The 25648-nt window shown below is 34.0% G+C and overlaps 4 protein-coding genes across 5 annotated transcripts; all 4 read right to left on the bottom strand.

The window, feature by feature from the left end:
* Positions 1–175: 175 nt before the first annotated feature.
* On the bottom strand, positions 176–4593 carry LOC102615148 (protein SRG1-like). 2 transcript variants are annotated; one of them, XM_052443085.1, is made up of 2 exons: positions 4231–4593; positions 176–536 (listed from the first exon to the last, which is right to left on the bottom strand). In XM_052443085.1, the coding sequence occupies exons 1-2, from the start codon at positions 4477–4479 to the stop codon at positions 360–362; spliced, it is 426 nt and encodes a 141-aa protein (XP_052299045.1). In that variant the 5' UTR covers positions 4480–4593; the 3' UTR covers positions 176–359. The 2 variants fall into 2 exon arrangements, with proteins under 2 accessions (XP_052299045.1, XP_015386641.1); XM_015531155.3 differs by lacking the exon at positions 176–536 and adding an exon at positions 3655–4146.
* Positions 4594–4618: 25 nt separating this feature from the next.
* On the bottom strand, positions 4619–5231 carry LOC107177410 (protein SRG1-like). The gene is made up of 2 exons (XM_025100082.1): positions 4956–5231; positions 4619–4870 (listed from the first exon to the last, which is right to left on the bottom strand). Exons 1-2 carry the CDS (start codon positions 5229–5231, stop codon positions 4619–4621), a joined length of 528 nt encoding a protein of 175 aa, XP_024955850.1.
* A 642-nt stretch (positions 5232–5873) lies between these two features.
* On the bottom strand, positions 5874–7044 carry LOC102608336 (thaumatin-like protein). Its single transcript, XM_006480803.4, has 2 exons — positions 6851–7044; positions 5874–6751 (listed from the first exon to the last, which is right to left on the bottom strand). The coding sequence occupies exons 1-2, from the start codon at positions 6912–6914 to the stop codon at positions 6078–6080; spliced, it is 738 nt and encodes a 245-aa protein (XP_006480866.1). The 5' UTR covers positions 6915–7044; the 3' UTR covers positions 5874–6077.
* Positions 7045–16034: 8990 nt separating this feature from the next.
* Positions 16035–19584, bottom strand: LOC107177407 (zinc finger BED domain-containing protein RICESLEEPER 2-like). The gene is made up of 3 exons (XM_052443587.1): positions 18988–19584; positions 16331–18397; positions 16035–16240 (listed from the first exon to the last, which is right to left on the bottom strand). The coding sequence occupies exon 2, from the start codon at positions 17833–17835 to the stop codon at positions 16444–16446; it is 1392 nt and encodes a 463-aa protein (XP_052299547.1). The 5' UTR covers positions 17836–18397; positions 18988–19584; the 3' UTR covers positions 16035–16240; positions 16331–16443.
* Between the last annotated feature and the right edge of the window lie 6064 nt (positions 19585–25648).

The following is a 25648-nucleotide window of genomic DNA, read 5'->3' on the forward strand; positions in this document are numbered from 1 at the left end:
AAATTGGACAATGAACAATTATTTTTTAATGTGCTATAAGGGTATAATGGTAATTGCACTTTAAAATTATAATTTCTGTTAACAAATGGGGGTCTGAGTGTCTTTTTTGAAATATTAGGGGATTTTGTATCCCTTATTCAAACGTTGGAGGTCTCTGTGTTATTTTCCCTAATAATAATGCTATAGTTATAAAAGTTGGAATTACGAATCTACATCAAGATTAAAAAGTTCAGTTTTCATAAATGTATATCTAAGAAAAATATAAAAAGTAGAATGTATATACGCAATTGGAATATGAACATTTTTACATTGAGATTTAGAGAATATTTGCGAGGGGCTAGGCTTGAGCTTTGGCCATCTCAGTGTGTGCTTTTCCTTCCATTCTTCTCTTCGAGGAGTTCCTCAAATAATCTCCATACTTGATTTACTTGTACATACTTAGAGGTCTTTTGACTCATTTCATACGAAACTCTTGTCCTATTCTTGTCCGTTACAGCTCTGTGCTCAATGCTCTTGAACTTCCCGTTGCTCAAAATCTGTTACGATGGTATTGAGTTAGAGCAAATTTATTAGATTCTCGTTGTTTTTACATCTTATTCAGTATTGATATGTGAAAAATTGCTGATATGATAGTCAAGTACCTCGATAACATCTCCAATGTTACACAACTAGAGCATCTGTAACTGGGTTAACTGGCACCCAACCTCTGTTGCGCTTGATCTGTAATCCGCTTGCATCATCTTCTTGTGTAAGAATGGTTATGGTGCTTGTGTCTGAGCGTGGACTTATCCCCAACACACCGTCTGGCCAGCAGCATGGAGTTTAATAGTTCACACGCAGAGCTTGTATGCTGCAGTGGATTGTCCGTCCCCATGATTGTAGAAATTGAACGTAAGAGCTCCTTTTCCAACATTTTTCGTTTCCTTTGAATATGCATCAATAATCTCTCCGTATCAATGCAACATTTTAATTCTAAGATGGAAAGTAGTCGTCAGATATGTTGGAGGGATTATCAGTTTAATTGCTAAGATCTCTTGGGTTTATATAAAAGTTTCGGATTCCAATCCCGTCCGCAACAAAGCTTTTTTTTTGGGGGTAGTAATCTCTCCGTACCCATTCTCGATATTTTGCGTATGTTCCCGTCTCCGTCAAAATTATTTGAGAGAATTCTCATCCCCTCCCCGAATAATAACAGGGGATTCCCAAAGAACTAATACATTTTTTTTTTTCGATTTTGAGTTAATCATATTAAAATAAAAAATTCAAATAAAAGTAAAATTCGAAATATATCTTACATTAATATCCATTACAAAAGTCACATACATTAAATTAGTAAATAACGCAGCATGCAAGGGATACAAACTATCATGATAAATTAATAGTCTAATACAAAATTGTTACAAATAAAATCGAATTTAGATTCAAAATTAACTTTTTCAATGGTGGCGTGGGCACTTTATAAATGTGGACTATTCCCTTTACAACACAACAGTTAAATCAGAGCAAATCAAGAGCAAATATTAGATTAGATTAGATTATATATTAAAATTGTGATTCGCTGTGGGCAATTATAACATCTAAAAATAAATAAAAAATAGATTTAAGTTTAAAATATTTAAAGAATAAAAAAATTAAAAAAATTTTGGGCTAATAGAATCTACTCGATCTTTTTAATTTCCTAAATAAAAATTTAGGACTTTAATTAGTTAATGAGGCCCAAAAGTTTCATAATATAAATATTTTGATATTTTTTATTTTTACCAATATTTATAATTTTATAATTTAAACTTTATTATTTATTTACTAGTAATTTTAAAAAATTAAAAATTAAAATGAAAAAATGGGTAGGGGATGAGGATTCCACCTCATCCCCGTCCTCTCCCCAAATAAGAAATTGGGTAAAAAAGTTTCTCCATCCCTTCTCCAAATAAAAAATTGGGTATGAAATTATTCTCATACCCTCTTCGAATGAAAAATATCCCCGAAAAAACCCGTCCCCATGAGGATTTTTGCTGTCCCTACTTAGTATATGCTATCATTAATAAAGAATTACCTCAAGCCCTTCGGTGTATTTGGCCAGAAATTGAGTTTCCGGTATTCAGTTGGGCAGACAAAAAGAATCAGTGCGTCTGACGAGTCCAGGATCTGTTGTTCAGAGACGACATATGCATGCCCATATCCTTGAATGTCATCAGATGGCATTGCGTACTTATTCTTCCGTTCTAATGGTAGCTCACTACTAGCTCCAAAAACTCAGTGGTAGCTTTATTTGTATTCTGCCACACTTCCTCCACAACTCCATGATTCACAACCTGCGAAGGAATTTCAGTTATTAAACTCTGTACAAAGATTGTATGCAATGTTCATAAGATCGACTTCTTTCTTATATACCTGAAAGAAGCCCCACTCTTTGCAAGCAAGATCCAGTTTGTCCAGCTCCTCCAGGTCTCCCATTGTGAGCCGTGACAAACCCATGACAGGAACCTCAGAAGAAAGATCAGACATGTCATTCAACTGGGATCTGTCTTCTTGGTTTCTTACGTATCTTTCAGGAACCTGCAAAGGGTCCACCCTCACAGGCAGAGATGGCACATAAGTTGGTGCATCGACATTTTTGTTGATGGTCTCATCGGAGTTTGAAGCCATCTGTTCCTGATTAATGTTGTTGGTTCTGTTTCTTAATATTGAACCCAGCACTAGGTAGTCTTTTTTATAATATGGTGCTCTACAGACCTTTGATCGCCTAAAAAGAAACCCTGATATTTTCTCAATTAAATAAAAAGAAAAACTGTGGAAAATGTGGACCGTGCTTCCTCTTCTATATAATACATTAGTTTACCAGATCAATTTGCTGAATATGCTTTATGTGTTGCCTTATTTTAGTATTCAGTAACTTTGGAGCTTTTGCTGTGTTGACTTGGTTATTTACTAAGTTGGAGGTATGAAGCTTTCACTACTTGTATCAATTTAGTGTTTGTGGAGCTTTCAAGCTTTCGTGTTTTGGCTTAATTGAGTGTTTTGAGCTTCTCTTGAAACCTCATTAATCTTGGTCATTGTTGCTGTGTGTTCTTGTCATTTGTGTAAAGTCTGAAAGGAGAATATCCTGCATCTTCACGGTATTTTTCCCGTCATTTTCAATATTGTGTACTAACAAACTGACCTGCAAACGACAGCCGTTGGCATTTCACACAAATCTAACACGGGACACCCTTAAAAGAAGTTTCTTATTGGTAAAAATAACAGCTAATTAAGTATGTTTTGGCTGAGGATCTTAAGCATAGAAAATGTTCATCTGAAAAAGACTTTACAAGTGGGTACTGATGCATGCCGCATGATGTTAAAAATCTAAATTTTACTTTTTGGACCTCATGATTAATTGAATTACTGCATTGTCTCTCTAGCAACTAAGACATTTTCCAACTACTTTAAGCTTTGTTTTTAAATACTCTTTGAGGATGTGTGCGGATTGACAGCTAGTAACTCTATATCATGTGAAGCTGTGGATTAAATGCGGACCATAATAGCATCTCAATATCAGAAGAGCCTTAGCCCCAGAACCTGGCGTCAGTTTTACCGCATGGCTTTCAATACTGGTTCTTGCCTGTAACATCTTCTATCTATTTGGTTTTGAATTTATACAGTACTAATGAGAGTCCATGTGGACTTGATTAACAGCACTGTTACTTGGTCAATAAAAAACCCAAAAAAAAAAAAAATCGAGTAGAATATAGTGAGGAGAAAGAGTAGTTGGGTTAGATTTGGGTTGAAACAGACTGAACTTAAGGAAGTGAAATCATTTATCTTCTACATTAAATAATATACGTTCAGAAAGAGTGTAAGAGACCCACATATGGAAAAGAAACCATTTCTAAAACTGGAATTTAGAAATATGTGCTAAGCTTCAAACTCTACCATCTCTGTATGAGCCTTTCCGTCCATTTTTCTCTTCATGGCGCTCCTTAGATAATCTCCAAACCTCACTTTCTTGTACATTTTTTGAGGCTTCTTAGAATCTAGAAGATGTTCTAATGGCTCAACCCCTACGTCATCAAGAGGACAAATAAATGATACATAAGAAATTCTTGCCTTGTTTTCATTTGCCACGGCCCTGTGCTCAATGCTCTTGTACTTCCCGTTGCTCAAAATCTGTCAGTTCAGTATGAGATAAGTTTTTTGAAATGGCTTTTGCATAACAATTTCATTCAAGTTTGGCCTTAGGAAAAAAAATACCTCAATTACATCCCCAACATTCACAACTAGAGCATCTGTAACTGGCTTGACTGGCACCCAAAATCCATTGTGCTTGATCTGTAACCCCTTTATATCTTCTTCTTGCATAAGAATGGTTATCGTGCTTGTGTCCGAGTGTGGACTAATTCCCAGTACGTCATCTGGCCTGCAGCATGCAGGGTAATAGTTCACGCGCAGAGCCTGCAGATCATTGTACAGTCCCAGGAAGGCATCCTCATCCATCCCCATGATTGTAGAAACTGAACGTAAGATCTTTTCGCCAACACTTTTAACTCCCTTTGAATATGCATCAATGGTCTTTCTGCAGTAAACCAATTATTTGATTAACAGATGGGTAGTAGTTTTATATAACTCTGCTAAAGTTGACTTACTTGAATCCCTCCGGGGTGATTGGCCAAAGCTTGAACTTCCGATATTGAGTAGGGTAAACAACAAGAATCAGAGCATCTGACCAGTCGAGTATCTGCTCTTCGGAGACCACATATGCATGCCCATATCCTTGAATGTCATCGGCAGGCATTGCATACTTGTTCTTCTCTTGCAATGGAAGCTCAAAAAATTCAGAGGCAGCATTCTTCATATTCTGGAAAACTTCTTTGGCCACTCCATGATTCACAACCTGAAAAGGAACTTGCGTTATTAAAATTTATGCAAAGATGGTATCGGTATTTAATGGTCCTACGATAAGCTTCTTTCTTTTGTACCTGAAAGAAGCCCCACTCTTTGCAAGCAAGATCCAGTTTTTTCAGTTCCTCAATGTCACCAGCTGAGAGCAGTGCTAAATCTATAACAGGAATCTCGGAAGACAGATGTGACATGTCATTCATTAGGGGTCCATCTTCTTGGTTTCTGACATATCTTTCAGGAACATGCAAAGGGTCGTTCTTTACCATTTCTTGAACATTCGGCACAGGCAGAGATGGTGCATAAGTAGGTGCATCCACATTTTCTATTATGCTGTCATCTGTGATTGAACTCATGTCTTAAAGATTGTTGCTTCTATTACCTCGTATTGAACCAGGCGGTACTCATACTTATACTACAAGCCTGTGATCAGAGACATTAATTGTTAGCTAAAGGGATCTTGTTATTTCCTCAATTCAAGATTCCCTCCAAGTACAACTTTTGGAACCGTTTTCCTTGTTTAAACTAGATTTTCAGATGCATAATATATTAGTTTAATATGTAAAATTTGTCTAATTTAAGTGTCCTCTAACTTTGATTGGCACTTGGCCGGAAACTCCAGGGAGAACAGCCTTCGTTTTCAACCTTAAGTTAGTGTTTTGTTGCTTTCAAGCTTTTCTCTGTTGCCTTTGTTTTAATATTTTGGAGCTCATCTAATCTCAGCTCTGGTCTTAGTAGGTGTGTGTTCTGTTCTTGGCGTTTGGGTCAAGTCTGAGACGATAATTTCTTGCAATCATTCTCATTTTGTACTCTATTACCCTAAAATAATGGGTCCCTCTTTTAGAATATTATCAATGCTGGATAAAACCATGACTGAATGTCTTAAACAGGAAACCCAGTGATGCGGGTTGTTTGATGATAATACCAAATGTAAGTTGTAATTTTGGGTCACCATCTTTTTGAAATCACACGATATAGAATAATTCTATGCACCAAAAGGTAATAAGAAATTAGATCACACTCCATCTATCAATAGAGCAGAGTACATTACCCTACAAGGCCATGATAAACCTGTCATCTATTAAAGAGAAATTTAAACTGGAAACAATCCAAATTTCAACTAAGATTCCCGGAGAACTGCCTTATGCTTTTGTACTTCCTTGCAGGTGCAAGTCATGACAAGTTTCTTACCTTCCCTTGTGTTATTTGGGAGGGCAGAAAGTGACGACATATCTTGAAGCTCTGCATTTGTTGAGACTGGAAGAGTCATCAAATGCATAACTATAAGCCTTTGGGCATATAGCCTTGAATAGATTTGCAAAAAGTGTAGGCTTGCAAGTCTTCGGATTTGCGTACTGCCCTGTGCAGCAATACTTAGCCGATTGCATAGCCAAGCAGGCACTTTTGCAACCAACCACCTTGCCTCCTACCTTGACTTCCAATGCCGACGGGCAGCAAATGTTCAGATCAGCATCACACGACGCAACACCACAGCCAATTCCACCACCAACAGGCTTCATCGACACAGGCAAGTTAAAGCCATCAACTAAACTCACATCGTAGAAATGCAAAGGTGAAGCAGATGAACCAAGTGTCATTTCAACCACAGTAGCCGGGGGAGCACCACCAGTGCCTTGGCAATGAAGTTGCGCAGAACAGTCTCCGGTATCACACGAGCCTTTCCCATTACTGTCAAAACGACAACCTTGCCTTCCCCATATCCTCCCCGACCACTTTTCAGGCACATCAAGGACTACTTCCTCCCCACTGCTAAGCTTGAAACCACCATTGTTCGGGGTCGGATGACCTGCACCGCCAAGTATTCCAGGCCACAAATTTTCCTGACAGTTGTTCACGACTATGAGTTGAGCCCCATCTGCAAGACAAAAACATCAGCATGTATAAACACAATCAGTAATTCACTAGCGGGGATTAAACCCATCAAAAACGTTTTACCAGTTGAACCAACTAGTACCTGTAATGGAGAAGGAGATCAAGAGATGAAAGAGAAGGGGGGAGAAGATTGAATAAGTTGCCATTGTTGCAGTTGAGTTTCTGAATTGTTTTTGGAAAATGCTGCCTATAAAATGAGTAGTGAAGAGAGTAGTGCTCAGTGGGAACTTGAGTTACCAAATATGGAGGCACAAGTTTAGGTTGAGATAACCGCTAGCTTTTTAAACTTGCAGTAACGGTTGTTGCCACTTGATCACTTTTGATTTCTTTATGTATTTATTGTTCCTATTTTTATCCAATATTGTTATTCTTTCAACTTTAACTTTCCTAATGTAGGGCGTATATGCATTTCTTCCAATTGGGGGTTTCTTTTCTTTTTATCAATTAGATCATGTTCATTAAATTAACAATGGGTTCTTCTTTTGTTATTAAGAAACTTATGTGGGTAATCTAATATCATGTGATGCGAAGAAAAAATATGATTAAACAGAATCATTTGAAAAGATAAAGGTTAAGTGAGTTGAGGTGGCATGATTATGCTTCTCACTTTGCTGTACGAGGCCGCGTAAGCTCTTATCTTTTGTGTCTAAGAAGCATAATTCTATGTTTGGTAAAAGCCAAATAAATATATGATCTATTCTATTTTAAAGCTACAAAAGCTTACCATATTTGAAAAAAAGGGGAAAAAAGGAAAATATATATTGTAACTTTATGCATTACATATATTTTAGTAATCTAGATATTTATAATAATACTTAAATTTTCTTTAAGTGTAAGTGAGTGATTTTTAAGCAGTTTTACTTGACTAGCCACCTGAATTCGACTATTAAGAAGGTTAAGGGGTTAAAAGTAAATTTGGGCTTTACTTAATTCAACCCATTCAAACAACTTCAATTAAGTGTCAAACTTTTTTAATTATTTTATAATTTATTTTAGTGACTCTAAGCTTAATGGTACTTTTATTTTATGGATTGGATAATCAAAATCCAAAATCATTGATAGTATTTATTTAACAAAATAGAAATAGGAATGTGAATCATTTTAGTAGAGCCTACAAATAGGGGTCGGATATTGATGCAATACTTGTGCATCAAAACGGGTTCGAGTGGTACCATTGCTGTGACTCCTCTTTCTCTACTCCTAATTATATCTTCTATGCTAGTGATGGACTGTGTTATAGTAAAATTGATCAAGTTGAGCCTGATTAAGGTGAATCTCAATAAAATTATGATTATAAATATATCAGTAGAATTATAAGATACTAAAAAAAATCACATTAATTTGAAAATCTATTTCCATTAATAGTGTGTTTACTAACCAGTAATGCTGGAATGAGAATAGAATGGAATCATAATGGGTTAGAATTATAATGAGAAATGAGAATCAGAATAAATTATTTACTTTAACTGTGAAAATCGAAACCGGTATGAACTATATTACCATTGATGTGTTTACCTTATCTTAGAATCAGTATTGATTATTGCAAATTACTAAAATTCACCTTAGTGGATTATTGTCATTATTTATAATAATAATAATATTATTATATCATCATCAACAACAACAATAAATTTTTCATAATAATAATAATAATAATAATAATAATAATAATAATAATAATAAAGGAAGGATAAAATCAAAATTTCAAGAATTAAGTGGGGGTAGTATAATCACTGTGAATGAGATTCATATTCTCACATCTTCCCATAAAAATGAAATCTTTAGTAATTATTTTCAATTCGATAACGCTACATGTACCAAATATTAATTACAAAACTTATCCCAAGTGATGCGGCAGCTGATATGGCATCCCACTTATAAGTTTATTCTAAATTAAATAGACCCCTCTAAAATAATTTATTTTAAAGCAAATCCCTTTATTCCTTTTACAACTAAAAGTCTTTTGCTCTATCGTTTTTAGCCTGGTTGGAAACTGAACAGAGACGAATAGAGAGAGAAAGTTCAGGGAGAGCAAAGTTTTCGGTTTCTTCTCACTCATGATAAGTTTGTAATTCCTACCAAACTATTTTACTAGCACTCAACAATATCATGTATTTATTGATTCCTTTTTGTTTATTTTTATTATTTATCACGTATTTACATTATTTTTTTGTGTGATTGAGATAGTAGATTTGGGTCAAAAGAATAAGAGGACTGATGGCGGTGTATAAATCTGGTAAAAGATGGTTTGTATTCGGTGGTATCATCTCATCGCTTTCCAATTTGCTTGGTTAGTCTGTTGCCTCTTGTATTATTGCTTTTGTTTTCTAAATGATTTTGATTTTCCTTCCTAAATAAAAATAATAAGAATAAAGATTTCATTTTTGTTAGGAAATTAGTGGGTGAAGCAAGACCACAGTTAACATGAAATTGGAAGAAAAAATAAAAAACAAGCAGAAAGAGGACACTAGAATTACGTGGTTCGGCTTTTGTCCTACATCCACGGGCTAAAACAAAAGGAAAATATTTTACTAGTGATATGAGGATTACAAGTATTGTAATATTTTGGCACATTTTCCAGAACCCCAATACACCCAATCTCTCACTCACTAGACTCACAAGAGCTTTATAATTTTAAGCTCTTAAAATCACTCAAGCTCTCTGCTTTCTCTCATAAAAATTGAATGCAAAAACCAAATGGGGAGCTCTCCATTTTTATAGCCAAAATTGGCTATTAAAATATTATTTTTTTTCTCACCGCCATTATCTTCTTCATTCTTCTTTTTCCTTCTTCAAAAAACGTTGCTGCCAAATTTCATTTTTTTTCTTTGTCTTTGTTCAAGTTTGGCAGTTTCAATTATTTCCTTTTCTTCTTCCTTGTTTTCTTTGGGCGACACCTTTCCCCTTCAATATTTGCTGCTTCAAAGTTTCTTCATTCTTCTAGATTGGTGGTTGTCAAAGCCAATTTGAACTTGGCTTGTTAAAGCCACTGGCTTTGTCAGCCATTATTTTGATATTCTCCCACTTGGAGATTTGATTGAAGATTAATCAATCTCCACACCATCATTTCTGTTTCGCCATTGTCCTGTTGCTTACGTCTCTGCTAGGACACAAGAGTATCTACTCCATACAAACTTGTCAATTTTGATTGACTTGGTCATAACATCTGCTAGGTTCTCCTTCGTATGGATTTTTTTGTAAATCCACACTTCCGTCTTCCATTACTTCTCGAACAAAGTGATATTGTACCTAGGAGTGGGCAAAATCGGGTTCAGGTCAACCCGATCGGATTTCGAGTTGGACAAAAATTGATCTGAATACAACCTTAACTTACAACCCAACTCAATCCGACCCGATCCGATATATGTTGGGATCAGGTCAAAAAGACGGGTTGAGTTTGGGTCTTGGAGCACCAGAATGCTTGAGCAAATCCCTTTCTCATTATGAACCTACTTTCTTCCGTCACGTGAAGAAGTCCAAGCAAATGAACTACATCGAAAGACAAAGCCCTTCAAAACTACCAACAATACGAAGAAGAAAAAGACAGACGGAAAAAGAAAGCTAAACGATTGACTTATTTATGCCTAAGGTAGAGGATGTTTTACACTTTACTTTCAAAGTCAAATTTTATAAGATAAAGAAAGTCTTCCATTGATCTATCTATAGGCATAGGCTAGTCATTAGCTTGGCCTTGGGGCAGCAAAATTCAGATTGAGTTTGGGTCTTGGAGCAGTAAAATGCAAATCAATGGCACTTGGCATTTGGCTGTAAATCAGTGGCCACGGACGCGCAGCAGCAGACGGATGACGCGCAATCGCGCAATAGCAAATTGGGAATCGACCGAGTGCGCAGCAGGCATCAGCAATCGTAAACCAGCAAACTCGCAGCAACACTGAGCCGTAGTGAGCACACAGGCAGATTCGCAACAGATCGGACACTTCTTGAGGTGTGGACTTCGTTGGCGACTTGCTGTTGACCATTGGGTGTGATTGACCTTGGTCCGTGAATGTGTTTTGTGCACAACAGCAACCTTGTGTTTGTGTGTGTGTGCTGTAAATAAATATGTGATTTGTGTTGTGTGTTTGTGTGACTGTGTTTGGCGTGCGTGTATGTGTTTAGGTTTTTTTTTCAAGAAACCCGATCGGGTTGCTTTTACAACCCGATCCGATCCGAACCCGAAATTTTTCGGGTTAGATCGGGTTGGGTAATTTGCCCACCCCTAATTGTACCCCTACGTGCTTTGTCCTGGATTGAAATGCTGGATTTCTTGCAATGTGCAAGACACTCTGATTGTCACAATACATAAAAATTTCTTTTGTTTGTGCCCAAGTTCCTCCAATAACCTTTGTATCCAAATAGTTTCGTTGCACGCTTGTGTAGCAACCATGTATTCTGCTTTTGTTGTAGATAAATGCACAATAATTTACAGTTTCAAAACCCAGCTTACAGCTCCTCTCGCAAGTATAAACACATAGCCAGTAGTTGATTTCCTTTTATCAAGGTCTCCTGCAAAATCTGAATCCACGTAGGCCCAGACAGTAAATTTTGATCCTCCATAACATAATGCAACATTGGAGGTTCCTCTAATGTATCTCAGAATCCTCTTCACAGTTTTTCAATGCTCTCCACTAGGATTCGTCGTGTATCGACTGATTGCTTCTACTGCTAGTGCAATGTCTGGTCTAGTACATTTCATAGCGAATATCAAACTTCTCACTGCTGTTGCATACGGTACTCGAGACATCTCCTTCCTCTCTGCTTAATTGTTATGACACATATTTGTTGATAATTTGAAATTAACAGGAAGTATGGTAAAAATTGGCTTACAATTGTGCATGTTGAAGCGCCGCAAGATTTTCTTCAAGTAGTTCTTTTGAGAAAGCTAAATCTTCCTGTAACTTTTGTCTCGGTGAATTTGGATCTCTAGAATCTTCTTTGCTGGTCTCAAGTCCTTCATTTCAAACTCTTTAGCCAATTGTGCCTTCAATTCTTGGACTCAATCTTTGTTGGGGTCTACTACCAACATGTCATCTACGTACAATAGTAAAATAATGAAATCATTATCTTCAAACATCTTGTAATATAGATAATGGTCTGAACTGAATCTGTTGTATCCAAATCTCATGATGAAGGAATCAAATCTCTTATACCAACACATCGGCGCTTGTTTGAGATCGTATAGAGATTTGTTCAACTTGCAATCCAAGTTCTCATTTTCTATTTCAGTAAAACCTTCTGGTTGGAGCATATATATTTATTCTTCAAGTTCTCTATGAAGAAATGCAATTTTCACATCTAATTACTCAAGATGTTAGTCAAATGCAGCACACATCGTCAAGACTACTATGACTACTGTAAGTCAAACTACTGGAGAAAATATCCCATTGAAGTTAATACATTCTTTTTGAACATATCATTTCACCACCAATCTTGCACGATATTGCTCTACTTAGTTATTGCTATTACGTTTGATCTTGTAGGCCCATTTATTACTAATGACTTTTCTTCTATGTGGTAGTGGTACAAGTTCCTATGTCTTGTTCTTGTGTAGAGTTTCAATTTCTTCATGCATTGCTGTCCTCCACAAAGTAACATTTAAGCTATTTAAAGTTTCATGAAAAATTGAGGTTCTTCATCCTCTGTTAGAAGACGGTATGCAACATTAATCTCTGTAACATACTTCGAGTGCCACGCTGGTGGTCATCTCTCCCGAGTTAACCGACGAGCTTTTAGAGCCTCGGACTCGACTGGTTCTTGTTCCTTGTGCTCTGGTGTTGGTTCAGAAGAATCTGAATCTTCTGAATTATTTTTCACATATACTGGTACAGTTTCTAACTTTTCTTTTATAATGTTATCATCCTCATCTCTCATTTACAGTTGATCTTCTACAAAAATAACATCTCTGCTGATGACAATCTTGTGGACAGTGGGGTCCCACATACAATACCCCTTTACTCTATCAGCATACCCCAAGAAGGTACACCTCCTAGATTTTGGATCTAACTTTGTTCTTTCTTGGGTATTGTACATCACGTACACATGACATCCAAATGCATGTAGGTAGGAGTAATCAATTGGCTTTCCAGTCCACATCTCCATCGGTGTCTTCAATTTAATTGTCGTGGATTATGACCGATTTACTATATAACAAGTAGTTTTGGTTGTTTCTGCCCAGAATGAATTAGGTAGACCAGCAGTTCTCAACATAGCTTTTATCGTTTCTGTAAGAGTTCTGTTCATCCGCTCTGCCACTCAATTTTGTTGAGGAGTATATGCCACTGTGAACTACATTTGAATACATTCTTACTTATAGAAAGCAAGAAACTCGTCATCTGTATACTCTCCACCGTTATCTGTCCTCAAGCACTTGATCATTTTCTTGGATTCAAGTTCAACCCGCGCTTTGTACTGTTGAACACTGGGAACACATCTGATTTTTTCTTAATTGGGTGCGCCTAACATATCCTGGAATAATCATTAATGAAAGTCACAATGTACTTTACACTTCCCATAAATATGTTTGGTGATTCCTAAACATCAGAGTGAACTAAGTCTAAAATGCATTTACTTCTAGCAATAAATCTACTAAAGTTTAATCTATGTTGCTTTCTTGTAACACAATGCTCACAAAATGGTAAGCTTACCGATTTGAGACTTGGAAGCAATTTTCGCTCAGAGAGAATCTTCAAACCTTGTTCTGATATGTGGCTAAATTTGAGATGCAACATCATCGTTGACTCTTTTCTGTTTGATGCAATACACGCATCAGCTTCTTGTAGTGTTTCTCCTTTAAGCATGAATAGATTAGCACCAATCTTTTCTGCCTTCATCAATACAAGCGTGCCTTTAACAATCTTCATAATTTCATTCTCTACATGAGTTTTATACCCATGACTATCCATTTGTCCTAAAGACAATAAATTTTTCTTTACGCCATTGACATGTCGTACTTCCTCAATTGTGCGAATTGTACCATCAAACATTTTTATTTTGATTGTACCAATACCAGTAATCTCCAAGGCATGATCATCACACATATATACAGATCCTCCTGAGATAGGTTTATATGTGTGGAATCATTCTCTCTGAGAGGTCATGTGCCGATTAGCTTCTGAGTCTATGAGTCATACATCAGATAGCGGTTTTCTACCTTTTGAAACAGTTGTTGCCTCGCTGTGGAGAATTTCATCATCATCCGAGGTACTTACTACACATCTTTGAGCATTTGCTACACACCCCTGAGCATTAGATGACTCATGTTCCTTACCCTCTCTTTTTTTCTGGTTGTTTTAACAGTCTTTCTTGACATGCCCTTTCTTGCCACAGTTGTAGTATTTAATAGGGAAATTTACACTCGTCCACCTGTTTGTTTTGCCTTTTTCAAAAATACACAAACACTTTTTTTTTTTCAGTGCGCCACCTGAAGTTTGCTTTTTGTTGCATTTTTCCACTTCCGTCTAATTTCCGTTAGTAGATTTAACGGAATGTTAACGAAATGACCTTTTTACCCCTCAAAATTACAATTTAATCCAAAATAAATGGAAATTGGAGATAAATTGGATGTATTTAAATTTTTTCAAAGGTGGATGCTAGAAATTGGAGGAAAATAGTGTTTGTTACTTGCTAAATTTAGAAAATTTGTATTTATTTTTTTGAAAGAGAAAAAATAAATACAAATTTTCTAAATCTAGCAAGTAATAAACATTATTTTCCTCCAAAAAAATAAATACAAATTTTCTAAATTTAGCAAGCAACAAACATTATTTTCCTCCAATTTCTAGCATCCACCTTTGAAAAAAAATTAAATCCATCCAATTTATCTCCAATTTCTATTTATTTTGGGTTAAATTGTAATTTTGAGGGGTAAAAAGGTCATTCCGTTAAATTTGCTAACGGAAATTAGACGGAAGTGGAAGAATGCAACAAAAAGTGAACTTCAGGTGGCGCGCTGAAAAAAAAAAAGTGTTTGTGTATTTTTGAAAAAGACAAAACAAACAGGTGGACGGTTGTAAATTTCCCTATTTAATATTCTTCTTACTTTCGAATTTTGATCTACTATAATTGTGACTCCCACTGGGGCCACGTTCCGTTAATTTTCCTCTCGTTACCAATAGCGCTTTTGCTTATTGCAAACTTACTTGTCTATCTTCCTTACTTTTCTACATACTCTCCTCATTTAATACGGAGGCTGCAACATCGTCGAAAACTAAACTGTCCACTGGATTGTTATTCGTTAGGTTTATGATAAGTTGATCATACAATTTGGTAGACTTTAAAGTAAAAGCTCCGCACGTTCATTTTCCTCTATATTATGACCCAACGTTGTGAGTTGTGAAAATAGAGTTTTCAAAGTGTTGATATGGTCGGTCACCGATATAGATTCCCCTATTCAAAGAGTATAGAGTCTTTTTTTTAATAAGATCTTGTTGTGCAGTGATTTCGTCTCGTACAATTTTGTGAAATTATCTCATATTTCATTTGTTGTCTTTTTCTCTGCCACACTAGATAATGCTCCATCTGCAAGTGCCAAGTATAGATCAGAAATGGCGTTGCCGTTTATCGCGTTTCACTTGTCATCAGTTATCTCCATGGGTCTTTCTCCAATTGTTACCAAGCAATTATTTTTTCTCAATATAACTTTTATCTTCATTTTCCACAACGAAAAATTATTTCCATTTAACTTCTCAATTTCGTATTTTGCCACTATCGTTTTTCACCACAAACTAACTTTACTAGGATCAACTCCCACCGTTTCACGTGAACAGTAACCGTATACGTGAATAATAATTTTACATGAACAATACTATCGACTCCAAAAAATACAACAAATAGCTCTGATACCACTGTTAGAAATTTAGTGGGTGGAGCAGGACCACAACTAAAATGAAATTTAAAGAAAAAATAAAGCACAAGCAGAAAGAGGACACTAGAAAATTATGTTGTTCGACTTTTAACCTATGTCCACGGGCGAAGATAGAAAGAAAATATTTTACTAGTGATATGAGGATTACAAGTATTGTAATTAGGGGTGGGCGCGGTTCGGTTCGGTTCGGTTTTTTACTAAATTTTTCATAATCGTTCGATTACGATTATTTTAAAATCATAATCGCGATTAATCAAATTACCAAAATAATCAAATGCTCGATTAATTGAAATAATTCGATTCGGTTCGGTTCGATTATTTCGATTGTGGGCCTATTGGGCCTATTTTGGGCTTTTTAAATTTAAAACCTTAAATTAATAAATCTACTACAAACATAAAAAAGTTAACGAACAAAAAATCAAAATATGTCTCAAAATATGTTCAAGAACACATAACATATTCAAATAACAAGTTCAAATCAAAATAAATAAGCAAAAAGTCTTTTAAACTTTAACAAAACTACAAAAGCAATAAACATCAATCAACTCCCAAATCTCAATTACTCCTCAGCTGCTTGTTCTTGTTGAGCTACTATTGGCCTACCAAATTCTACATTAACAAATTAAACAAAAATATTAGAATGATTAGTTAAGAGTGAAATAACCAAAACAATATCAAAATATAGTAGTAACATATTACCTGCTTCAATAACTTCATAGAATTCAGTTTCCTCCTGAGTAGGTTGTATTATACGTTCTCCTAATAGAGTTGAGCGAAGCCAATTTTGAGTGCAAATCAATGACTCAACAGTTTTATTGAGTTAAAGAACTTCTAAAAGGATCAAGAACACGTCCTCCTGTGCTAAATGTCGATTCTGAAGCTACAGTAGACACTGGAATTGCCAAAACATCTTTGGCAATCTGAGACAAAATCGGATACCTATGCCCATTCAACTTCCACCAAGTCAAAATATCAAAATGGGCATTACTAGTACTCTCATTAGCATCCGTCAAGTACTTTTCAACATCATTTTTCGAACTAATGTCATCATTTGAACTTTGCTTCATCATTTTGAAAGATGAAAAAAGATCAATTGACATTATACTACTACTAGGACCACCACCACTACCACCACCACCACCACCACTACTACTACCATCATGGATATCACTAAAACAAACACCACCACTATTCCTCACATCACTCCCACCAATATAGCTATTATATAACTTCATCAACAACTCATTAATGTTAGATTTCAATTCTTCAACCTTCTGAGGTTCATACATGCTACTAAAAAAAAATGTAACAAACTCCAATTTACATCTAGGATCAAGCACATTTGCTACAAATAATAACATGTTAACCTGATCAAAAGAATCACCCCAATATTTAGCAAACTTTTGCTCCATTTTTTCGGCCATTTTCCTCAACAAATCATCACTAGAAGTAGCAAGTGACTTCAAATTAATTAGAACTTTTGCGATTTCATTTAAGTAATCATTGGAAGTGACATCAAGAGAGTTACTAAATTTCAAGGTCACATAATAAAAAATCGATAAAACGTTGACTAACCTCCTTGCATTTGCCCAATCGTCATCACTCGGTGGCCTCTCCTTCTTCTTTTCACCCTCATCCTCAACAAACCAATTAACATAATGTCCATCATCTTCCTTCATCCTATCAAATGTTTTTTCAAACACAACCGCTTTGTGCAACATCAAATATGTTGAATTCCATTTAGTAGGCACATCCAACACCATAAGCCCTCCATATGAGATTTTCTCCCTATCAACACATGTTTTAAACTTTTGCAATCTTGCTGGAGAGGATCTAACATACTTTACTGCATTGTGAATACTAGCTATTGAATGATTCACCTCCGCCAACCCATCTTGCACAATCAAATTTATTATGTGTGCCGAACACCTCACATGCATATATAAACCATTTAAAACCATCGAATTCACACTCCAATTTGCTAACTTTTTCTTCACATAAGTTATTGCAACTTTATTGGCACTTGCATTGTCTACTGTAATTGTGAACAACCTCTCAATCCCCCAATCAATCAAACATGCCTCAATTAGCTTCCCAATACCATCTCCTTTATGATTAGCTATAGGTGTGAAACTAAGAATCCTTTTGTGCAACACCCACTCCGCATCAATAAAATGAGCAGTAATGACCATGTAGTTAGACATTTAAATTGATGTCCACGTATCTGTGGTAATACACACTCTCTGCTTGCTTGCACCAAAAACACTTTTTAATAACCCTTTTTCATGCTGATACAATTCAAGAATATCCCTTGTAATTGTTCTTCGGGATGGCACATCAAATCTTGGGCAACAAGTTTGTATGAACTCTAAAAACCCTTCAGCCTCCACAAAGCTAAAAGGTAATTCATCCTTGACAATCATCTTCACAAGTGCCATTCTACAAGCCTCTTGACTAAACCCGCCACTAAGTTTAACAACTCCATCATCTTTATCTTTTCCCTTTTGACGGAAAAATACTTGTTGCTTCGGATCCCCTTCAACCTTCACACCTTCATATGACCTACATCTATCCAAATGATTCTTTAAATTAGTGGTATTTCCTCTATTAGCGGCGAAGGTTTTACGGCAATGATGACATTTTCCTTTGTTTCCACAAGGTAGTTTGGTAAAATGAGCCCAAACATTTGATCTCAAAGGTATTTTTCTTTTTTTTCCATCATCAACCTCCACGTCTTGCACTTCCTCCTCATCATAATTTTCCATTCTACACAAACACATGCAATAACATAGACATAAATGACAGCCATGAATGACTCACAAGTTCAGAAAAATATTTATATTTTTCTACTATATCACAAGGTAAGTGGCCATCTAGAAAAGTGGGGAACAAATTATAAATATTGAATATCTAATAAAAAGATTATAATTATTGAATAACCATGCACATTTTACAAAATTAAAGAGACTTCATATTACAACATTCATCTTAATTAACAGGTTATATTTTATTTTTAAATAAATATTTAACTAGTTGTAACCAACAACCAAATGGATCGCATACAACTTAACCACAATGAACAAATAAATAAATGATGCTTTATGAATAACTTTTTCATTCATTAATTGCATTTGTATTCATTTTGGCCAACCAAGAATATATATATTAAATTATTACATAAACTATCTACAAAAATCAAGATTATATATTATAAAAAAATGAAAAGTTATGTATAATAATTTTGACCTCTGAAAAGTGAAAAAGAACTGCAGAAAAAATTGACATGGGAGCACAAACACGGTGGTCCCAAATTATTGGACCCTCATGACCAATTCCAATTGATGAACTACCTGTACCTGGTTTTTAAGCCGACGCTCGAACAAGGATGATAGATGATGATTGTGGGTCCTAATCAAGTCCAACAAGCGAATCAACGATTCAGATTCGGCATAGATCTCGTCGATAATATGGCCACCAGCAGCAGCAGAACCCCTCTTCCTTTCCGTCCCAATCCTAAAACTGGCGGAGCTCTACACGTCGCTGCAAGTGTTTGGGGTTGAAAGTTGAAACTTGAAAGTTGAAACCGGTGGAATTTTTCTATGTGGTTAACTCCTGAATCAGTCGATTCTTGGTTTCAATTGGTTGACTGAGTTGGGTGATTTTGTCTTACGCCTGATGCACAGATGCAGGGAAGGAGGCAAGGAGCTTGGCTGAAGGTCACGATTTAGATTTTAGGCTTTTAGGTTTTAGTTTTAGCTTTCAAAACAATCGGTTTTTTTGAGGTTTCAGTTCGGTTTTGCGGTTTTTTTTTTAAAACCGAACCGATTAGTTTTACTATTTTTTTATATTACTATTTCGGTTTTTTAGAGGAAAAAAACCGCATAAAAACCGAACCGAACCGATCGGTTCGGTTTGGTTTTAAATTAATCAGCTTTTTTTGCCCACCCCTAATTGTAATATTTTGGTCCACTTTCCAGAACCCTTTTTATAGCCAAAATTGGCTATTAAAATATTTTTTTCTCACCGCGATTATCTTCTTCATTCTTCTTTTTCCTTCTTCCAAAAACGCTGCTGCCAAATTCCATTTTTTTTCTTCTTCTTTCTTTTTGTCTTTGTTCAAGTTTAGCCGCTTCAACTCTTTTTTTTCGTCTTCCTTGTTTTCTTTGGGCAGCATTTTACCCCTTCAATATTTGCTGCATCAAAGTTTCTTCATTCTTCTAGATTGGTGCTGTCAAAGTCAATTTGAATTAGGCTTGTTAAAGCCACCGGCTTTGTCAGCCATTATTTTGACAATTTTTCGGTTGCTAGATTTTGTATTGAAAAATTTTTCTTCCTTTTTATTAAGTTACTAAAAAGTTTTTAATTTTTGTGTTTTACACAGATTAACACTTAAAAAGTCTTTACTTTTATTGTATTATGTTCTTGCTCATTTATTTTGTGTTAAATAATCATATGTATTGTATAATTTCTCCACTTTTTTGATTTAACGCTATAAGCCTATAATTTAATATGGGCCATGTTGAAGATCACTTTTTTTTTTTTGATTCACCCTGATTTTGCTGAAAAAAAATACATTATCAAGAGCTTGGGAACTTTGCATTTAACCAAAATAATTTATTTTCAAAGTTTTCCCTTTTTTACTTTAATCTCAAAAGAAATAACTTAATTTGGTTTTATTTGTTTTAATTCCTAGGTTGCATATGAAGTACTGCAAAAGACTTGAAATACTGCAAAAGATTTTGTGATATTAGTTAAGAAGAAAGGTGAATTGATTGTTATAATATCTAATGACACTGAAGTTGTGCACAATGATGAGCCTCATTTTTTGCATCAATGTTATTGGGAATTTGGCCATGACTTCTAAAGCAATTGAAATAAGAATGATTGCTCCATTGGTTCAGCTTGTGTGTTTTGGAGAACAAATTGTCCAGTTATCGACATTAGGTTTTTATGCCAAATTGCAGTTCATAGAGCAGACGGTGAGGAGGTTGCACAAGCTGAAGTGCTCTCTATGCTAGAATTGGCAAGAAAGCAGAGTTATATGACAGAAAGTTAATAGATTTCGTCCAGTGATTATTCATATTCAATAGTAGTAGCAGTTAACATAGGGAAGAAAATAAATTAACATTGTAATTTATTTCAATCAAAACCCAAGAGAAGGGCTTCTTTTGTAAACTCAATATGTACTGAAAATTAATCTACACTTAATTAGCTTTGCCATTCAAAGAGAAAATTTCCAGCAATAGTCATTTGCATTATTATAAAAAACTGAAGATGTGCTTCAGTCCTAACTAAAATGTTCACTCTTTTTTTTTCTTTTAAAGGAAAATTCATTAACTGTAAGAACATAAAATCACAAATACATAACATCTGGATTGTATTGTTACTATAAAATTGCAATAGCTCAACCTATAATCATCCATGCAATTAAAAATTCATAATTCATCATAAATTTCAGAGCAAAAACTGAACTCTGAAAGTAATTTAACAATAATCTAACTTTATTGTTTGATAACATAATGTTTTCAAATAATTCTTGTACTTCATCTTTTTATGTTTGGCTTCTTGCTAGATACTTCAATCTCTTTACAACTCTCGAGTGACTTGTATACGTTAAAATTGATTAGTTAAAAAGGAAAAGCTAAAGATTTGTAACTAGAGAAAAGATATTATTTATTTATCTATGTATTACCCTAAATATAAAAGAAAATGACATCAACCTAATGACAATAAGAATAACATACTCCTCACAATTATATACCAAGCAAAAATAATAAAAACACATTACTTGCATTGGATTATCAGAAGTAACCATTGCATGAGTTGCATTGTTCTCCAATCTATATCTTTGTGTTTCACTACTTATCATTTGAGATCCCTTGAATAAAATAATATGTAGGAATTATAAGTATTGTATAGTAAAATATTTGATAAGCATTTTAGATAAAATTTATTAATTTTATACCTTCGTCGTTTTCTTTTGCTTTTTTCTCTAAATAATTTGCTCAATCTTAGACTGCCTTCATTTGTAAGGCGAACGATCTTTACTTCTAACTGCTAGTGGAGAAAGAATTTTACCATTATGACTACCACGAAGCTCCCCACATTTTGTTGTGCCATGAGCTATATTACTTCCATGTTGACTAATTTCACCACCACCTCCATTTAACATTAGTTTTTTCTTTCAAATCATTTAATACCTCCAACACTACATTGCAATTATTCTCATTATTAGTTGCTAGTTCAGCTACATCATAAAAAAAGTTGCACATCTTATCAATCTGAGTCTTTCAAGTTTTGTGCTCCAATTGTCATTACTTACTTTCACCTTGATGTGGCATCTTTTTATATACTTTCTCCATCACCTCAAAATATAATGTTCTGGAACAAAAAATGTTTCTTTATGAGTAAGCACTGCAATGATATGTCGACATAATATTCCCTTAAACTCAAATAGTCGACACTTACAATTAATCTCACAATCAACATCATTAAAAGAAACTCCAAAAGGGTCACGACGGTGATTCTCTCCAAATTTAACATCTTCAACTACTACAAACTTTGAAGTTAAAATATTTGTTTGACATGAAAATATCTCACAAAATATTTTTTCTTTTAACTCTTGCAGAAATTCTCTGAATTTTTCCATTGCATAAGCATTTCGGAATTGCTACTCCATGGCATAATGAGTAACACAAGGGATATTAGAATTCAAATCATTAAAATCAGCATGATTTTCTTTTTCCACCTTGTCCCGTAGTGCATTTCCACATTGTTCAACAAATTGTTTGAGTAGTTTTTGAATTTATATACCCATCAAAGAATGTATGCATACTCTCACTGCGTTGTGTTGTAGACATTCCTGCCTAAAATATATCCTTCACATATACTGGCACCTAACATTGCCTCTCATCATACAAGCTTTGCAACCATTCGTTGTTATAAAGATTATATTTTTCAATGAACACCATCCAACGTTTATCAAAATCAGAAGGTATTAAAGAATCATAAAACAATATTCTGCATAGTCAACTTGATCACTTTATATTTCTTGTAACCTTTCAATTTTTTTTGGAAGCTTTTTCATTATATGCCATAAACACCACCTATGTCGCGCATGCGGAAAGACAACTTTAATCGCCTTTTGCATGGCCTTATCTTGATCAGTGATTATGGCATTTGGAGCACAACCAAACATGCATGTAAGCCAAGATTGAAAAAGCAATATATATGTGTCAGTGTCCTCGTTAGAAATCAAACCACATCCCAATAATGTTGATTGTCCATGATAATTGACCCCAACAAAAGCAGAAAATGGCATATAATATTTATTTGTGAGATGTTGAATCAAATGTAATAACATCACCAATTTTTTTATTCGCTGCTCTACTTCTTGGATCAGCCCAAAAGAAAATTTTCAACCGAACATCTTCATCTAAATCCACCATATAAAAAAAATTGGAGTTGTCATCTTACATTTTTAAGAAATAATCAAGAACTACAGAAGCATTACCATCCCCAAGCCGTAAGCGCCTTACTTTATCTAAATGTTTCCTATAATCTTTTTCTACGAAAGCTAAATTTTCATGTCCTCCTGCTTCAACCACCAAAGAATTAAAGCCTTTATTCAGTTTTATTCTAGCTTGATCATTCAATTCCAACTTTCTTTGAACAAACAACTTCATCACCCTGTTGATTTTCAGAAAACGAGCTTTACTTGGTGTGTTTAACTCATGATTATGCTCATATGTAATGGATCTGACTTCCCACTTTCTATCCAAGCATGTTTTTGCCCTTACTTTAGCCTTACAATTTGTTTTGAATGTTGGTTGTAATAAAAAAGGATGGTTCGATAAAGATTTTGCCTTGCCGCTGCATGAACATGAAAATGTCACATATTTCAACTATCTATCGTCTCCTGTGCTAAAGGTTCTTTTAATAATTTCGAATCCCATTGTCTTCCCATACATCTTATAGAACTCAAACAAATCTTGAGTCGTATAAAAAACCATGCCAATTTTTGGCTCAATAATTTCTTCTGCATTTGGTTCATTACTTATATCGTTCTCGTCATCAACCTGATTCAAATAAAGCAAAAATATCCAACTAATTAAAATCATCATCAATTAATACAAATTCGAAACATATTAATATAAGGTACAAAAAAATAAGAATAAAAATTAAAAAATTCACCTCAGCAGTAATGATTTTTGGGGAGTCTTCTATTTCTTTTGACTCCAAATCCATCATCTCAGCTGAAAGTTTTATTCTTCCTAAAGTTCCTCTCTCTGTTCATGTAGTTTGCAGCCAAGCAATTTAAATTCCATCAATTCGTTTTTTTTTTCAAGAAGTACATATTGTTGAGTGCTAGTAAAATAGTTTGGTAGGGATAACAAACCTGTCATGAGTGAGAAGAAACCAAAGCTTTGCTCTCCCTGAACTTTCTCTCTAATTTGCAACCAAGCCAAAAAAAACGATAGGACAAACCTGTTCAATTTGCAGCTAGGCCAAAAACAATAGGGCAAAAGACTTTTAGATACCGTTTACTTTTTAGATTGGAGTAGAAATCCTCAGAAGTGGGAATCCTAAGATTGGGAGTGGGAGTAAGTTGTTTATTTGCACTGGAATTGAAGCATAAAATGAAGATCAAAATTCAATTTATATATTTACTTTGTCTTTGATTGAGAGTAAATAGTTTCAAATGACAATTTTATCTTTATTTAAAGAATTATAGTTTTTAATTAAAAAGTTAATAAAAATATATTTAATGAATAAACATTTATTTTATTATATTTGTAAATTTATAATAATTATTAATATTCTTAATTATGAACATCACAGTTTTTATTAATTTTAATTTTAATTATATAAATTAAAAATTGTTGATGAGGGCAATATAAATAAAATATTTTTACTACTAACATAGTATGAAATTAATATTTTCTTAGAATAAACTATTTATTATTATTAATTATTAATATTAAATAAATATAATACTATTATTTTTAAATAAATATAATAATATTATATTTTCAAATAAAAATGGTATATAATAATATTATTAATTCTCTATTAATATAATAATATTATTTTTAAGTAAATTAAACTTAGAATCAAACCCAATTATTATTTAGTTAAATATAATAATAATATTTAAATATTTATTAAATATAATTATAGTAAATTTAATAAAAAGAAGGGTAAATATAAAATGAAACATTATATTATTTAATATAATTATACTAAATTTATTATTTATTAATATAATATTATTTAGTACAAAATTAATATTTTCTTAGAATAAACTATTTATTATTATTAATTATTAATATTAAATAAATAAAGTACTATTATTTTTAAAATAAATATAATATTATTATATTATTAAATAAAGATAGCATATAGTAATATTTATTAATTCTCTATTAATATAATAATATTATTTTTTAAGTAATTTTAACTTATAATCAATGTAAATTATTATTTAGTTAAATATAATAATAATATTTAAATAAATATAATAATATTTATTTTATTTTATTAAATCAAATTCAATTCAATTCAATTAAACAAGGGTAGAAAATGGAGAGGTGGGAGCCACCTCCTCTCCCCACTCCGTGCTCCCACTCTAAAAGTGGATGGGGCCCATGGAGTGAGATTCTCAATTCTTCTCCAATTTGTTGAAGTAAATATTGGAGTAGAAGGAATCCACACTCCTCACTCTCACTCTAGAAAATAAACACAACTTTAGTTGTAAAAGAAATAAAAGGATTTCTTGTAAAATAAATTCTTTTAGAGGGGTCTATTTTAATTTAAAATAAACTTATAAATGAGATGTAATATCAGCTGCCACATCACTTGGGATGAATTTTGGAATTAATATTTGGGACATGTAGCATTATTGTTTTTCATTTTAGACGAAACCCACCACATGATTCTCATTACTTCTTGCATTTAAGTAAGTAAACTTCATCAATCATTTTCACTACTTGATTTCCATTATCATTCCCAAGTAAA

This window comes from Citrus sinensis, chromosome 6, assembly GCF_022201045.2.
Source record: "Citrus sinensis cultivar Valencia sweet orange chromosome 6, DVS_A1.0, whole genome shotgun sequence".
Taxonomy (NCBI): domain Eukaryota; kingdom Viridiplantae; phylum Streptophyta; class Magnoliopsida; order Sapindales; family Rutaceae; genus Citrus; species Citrus sinensis.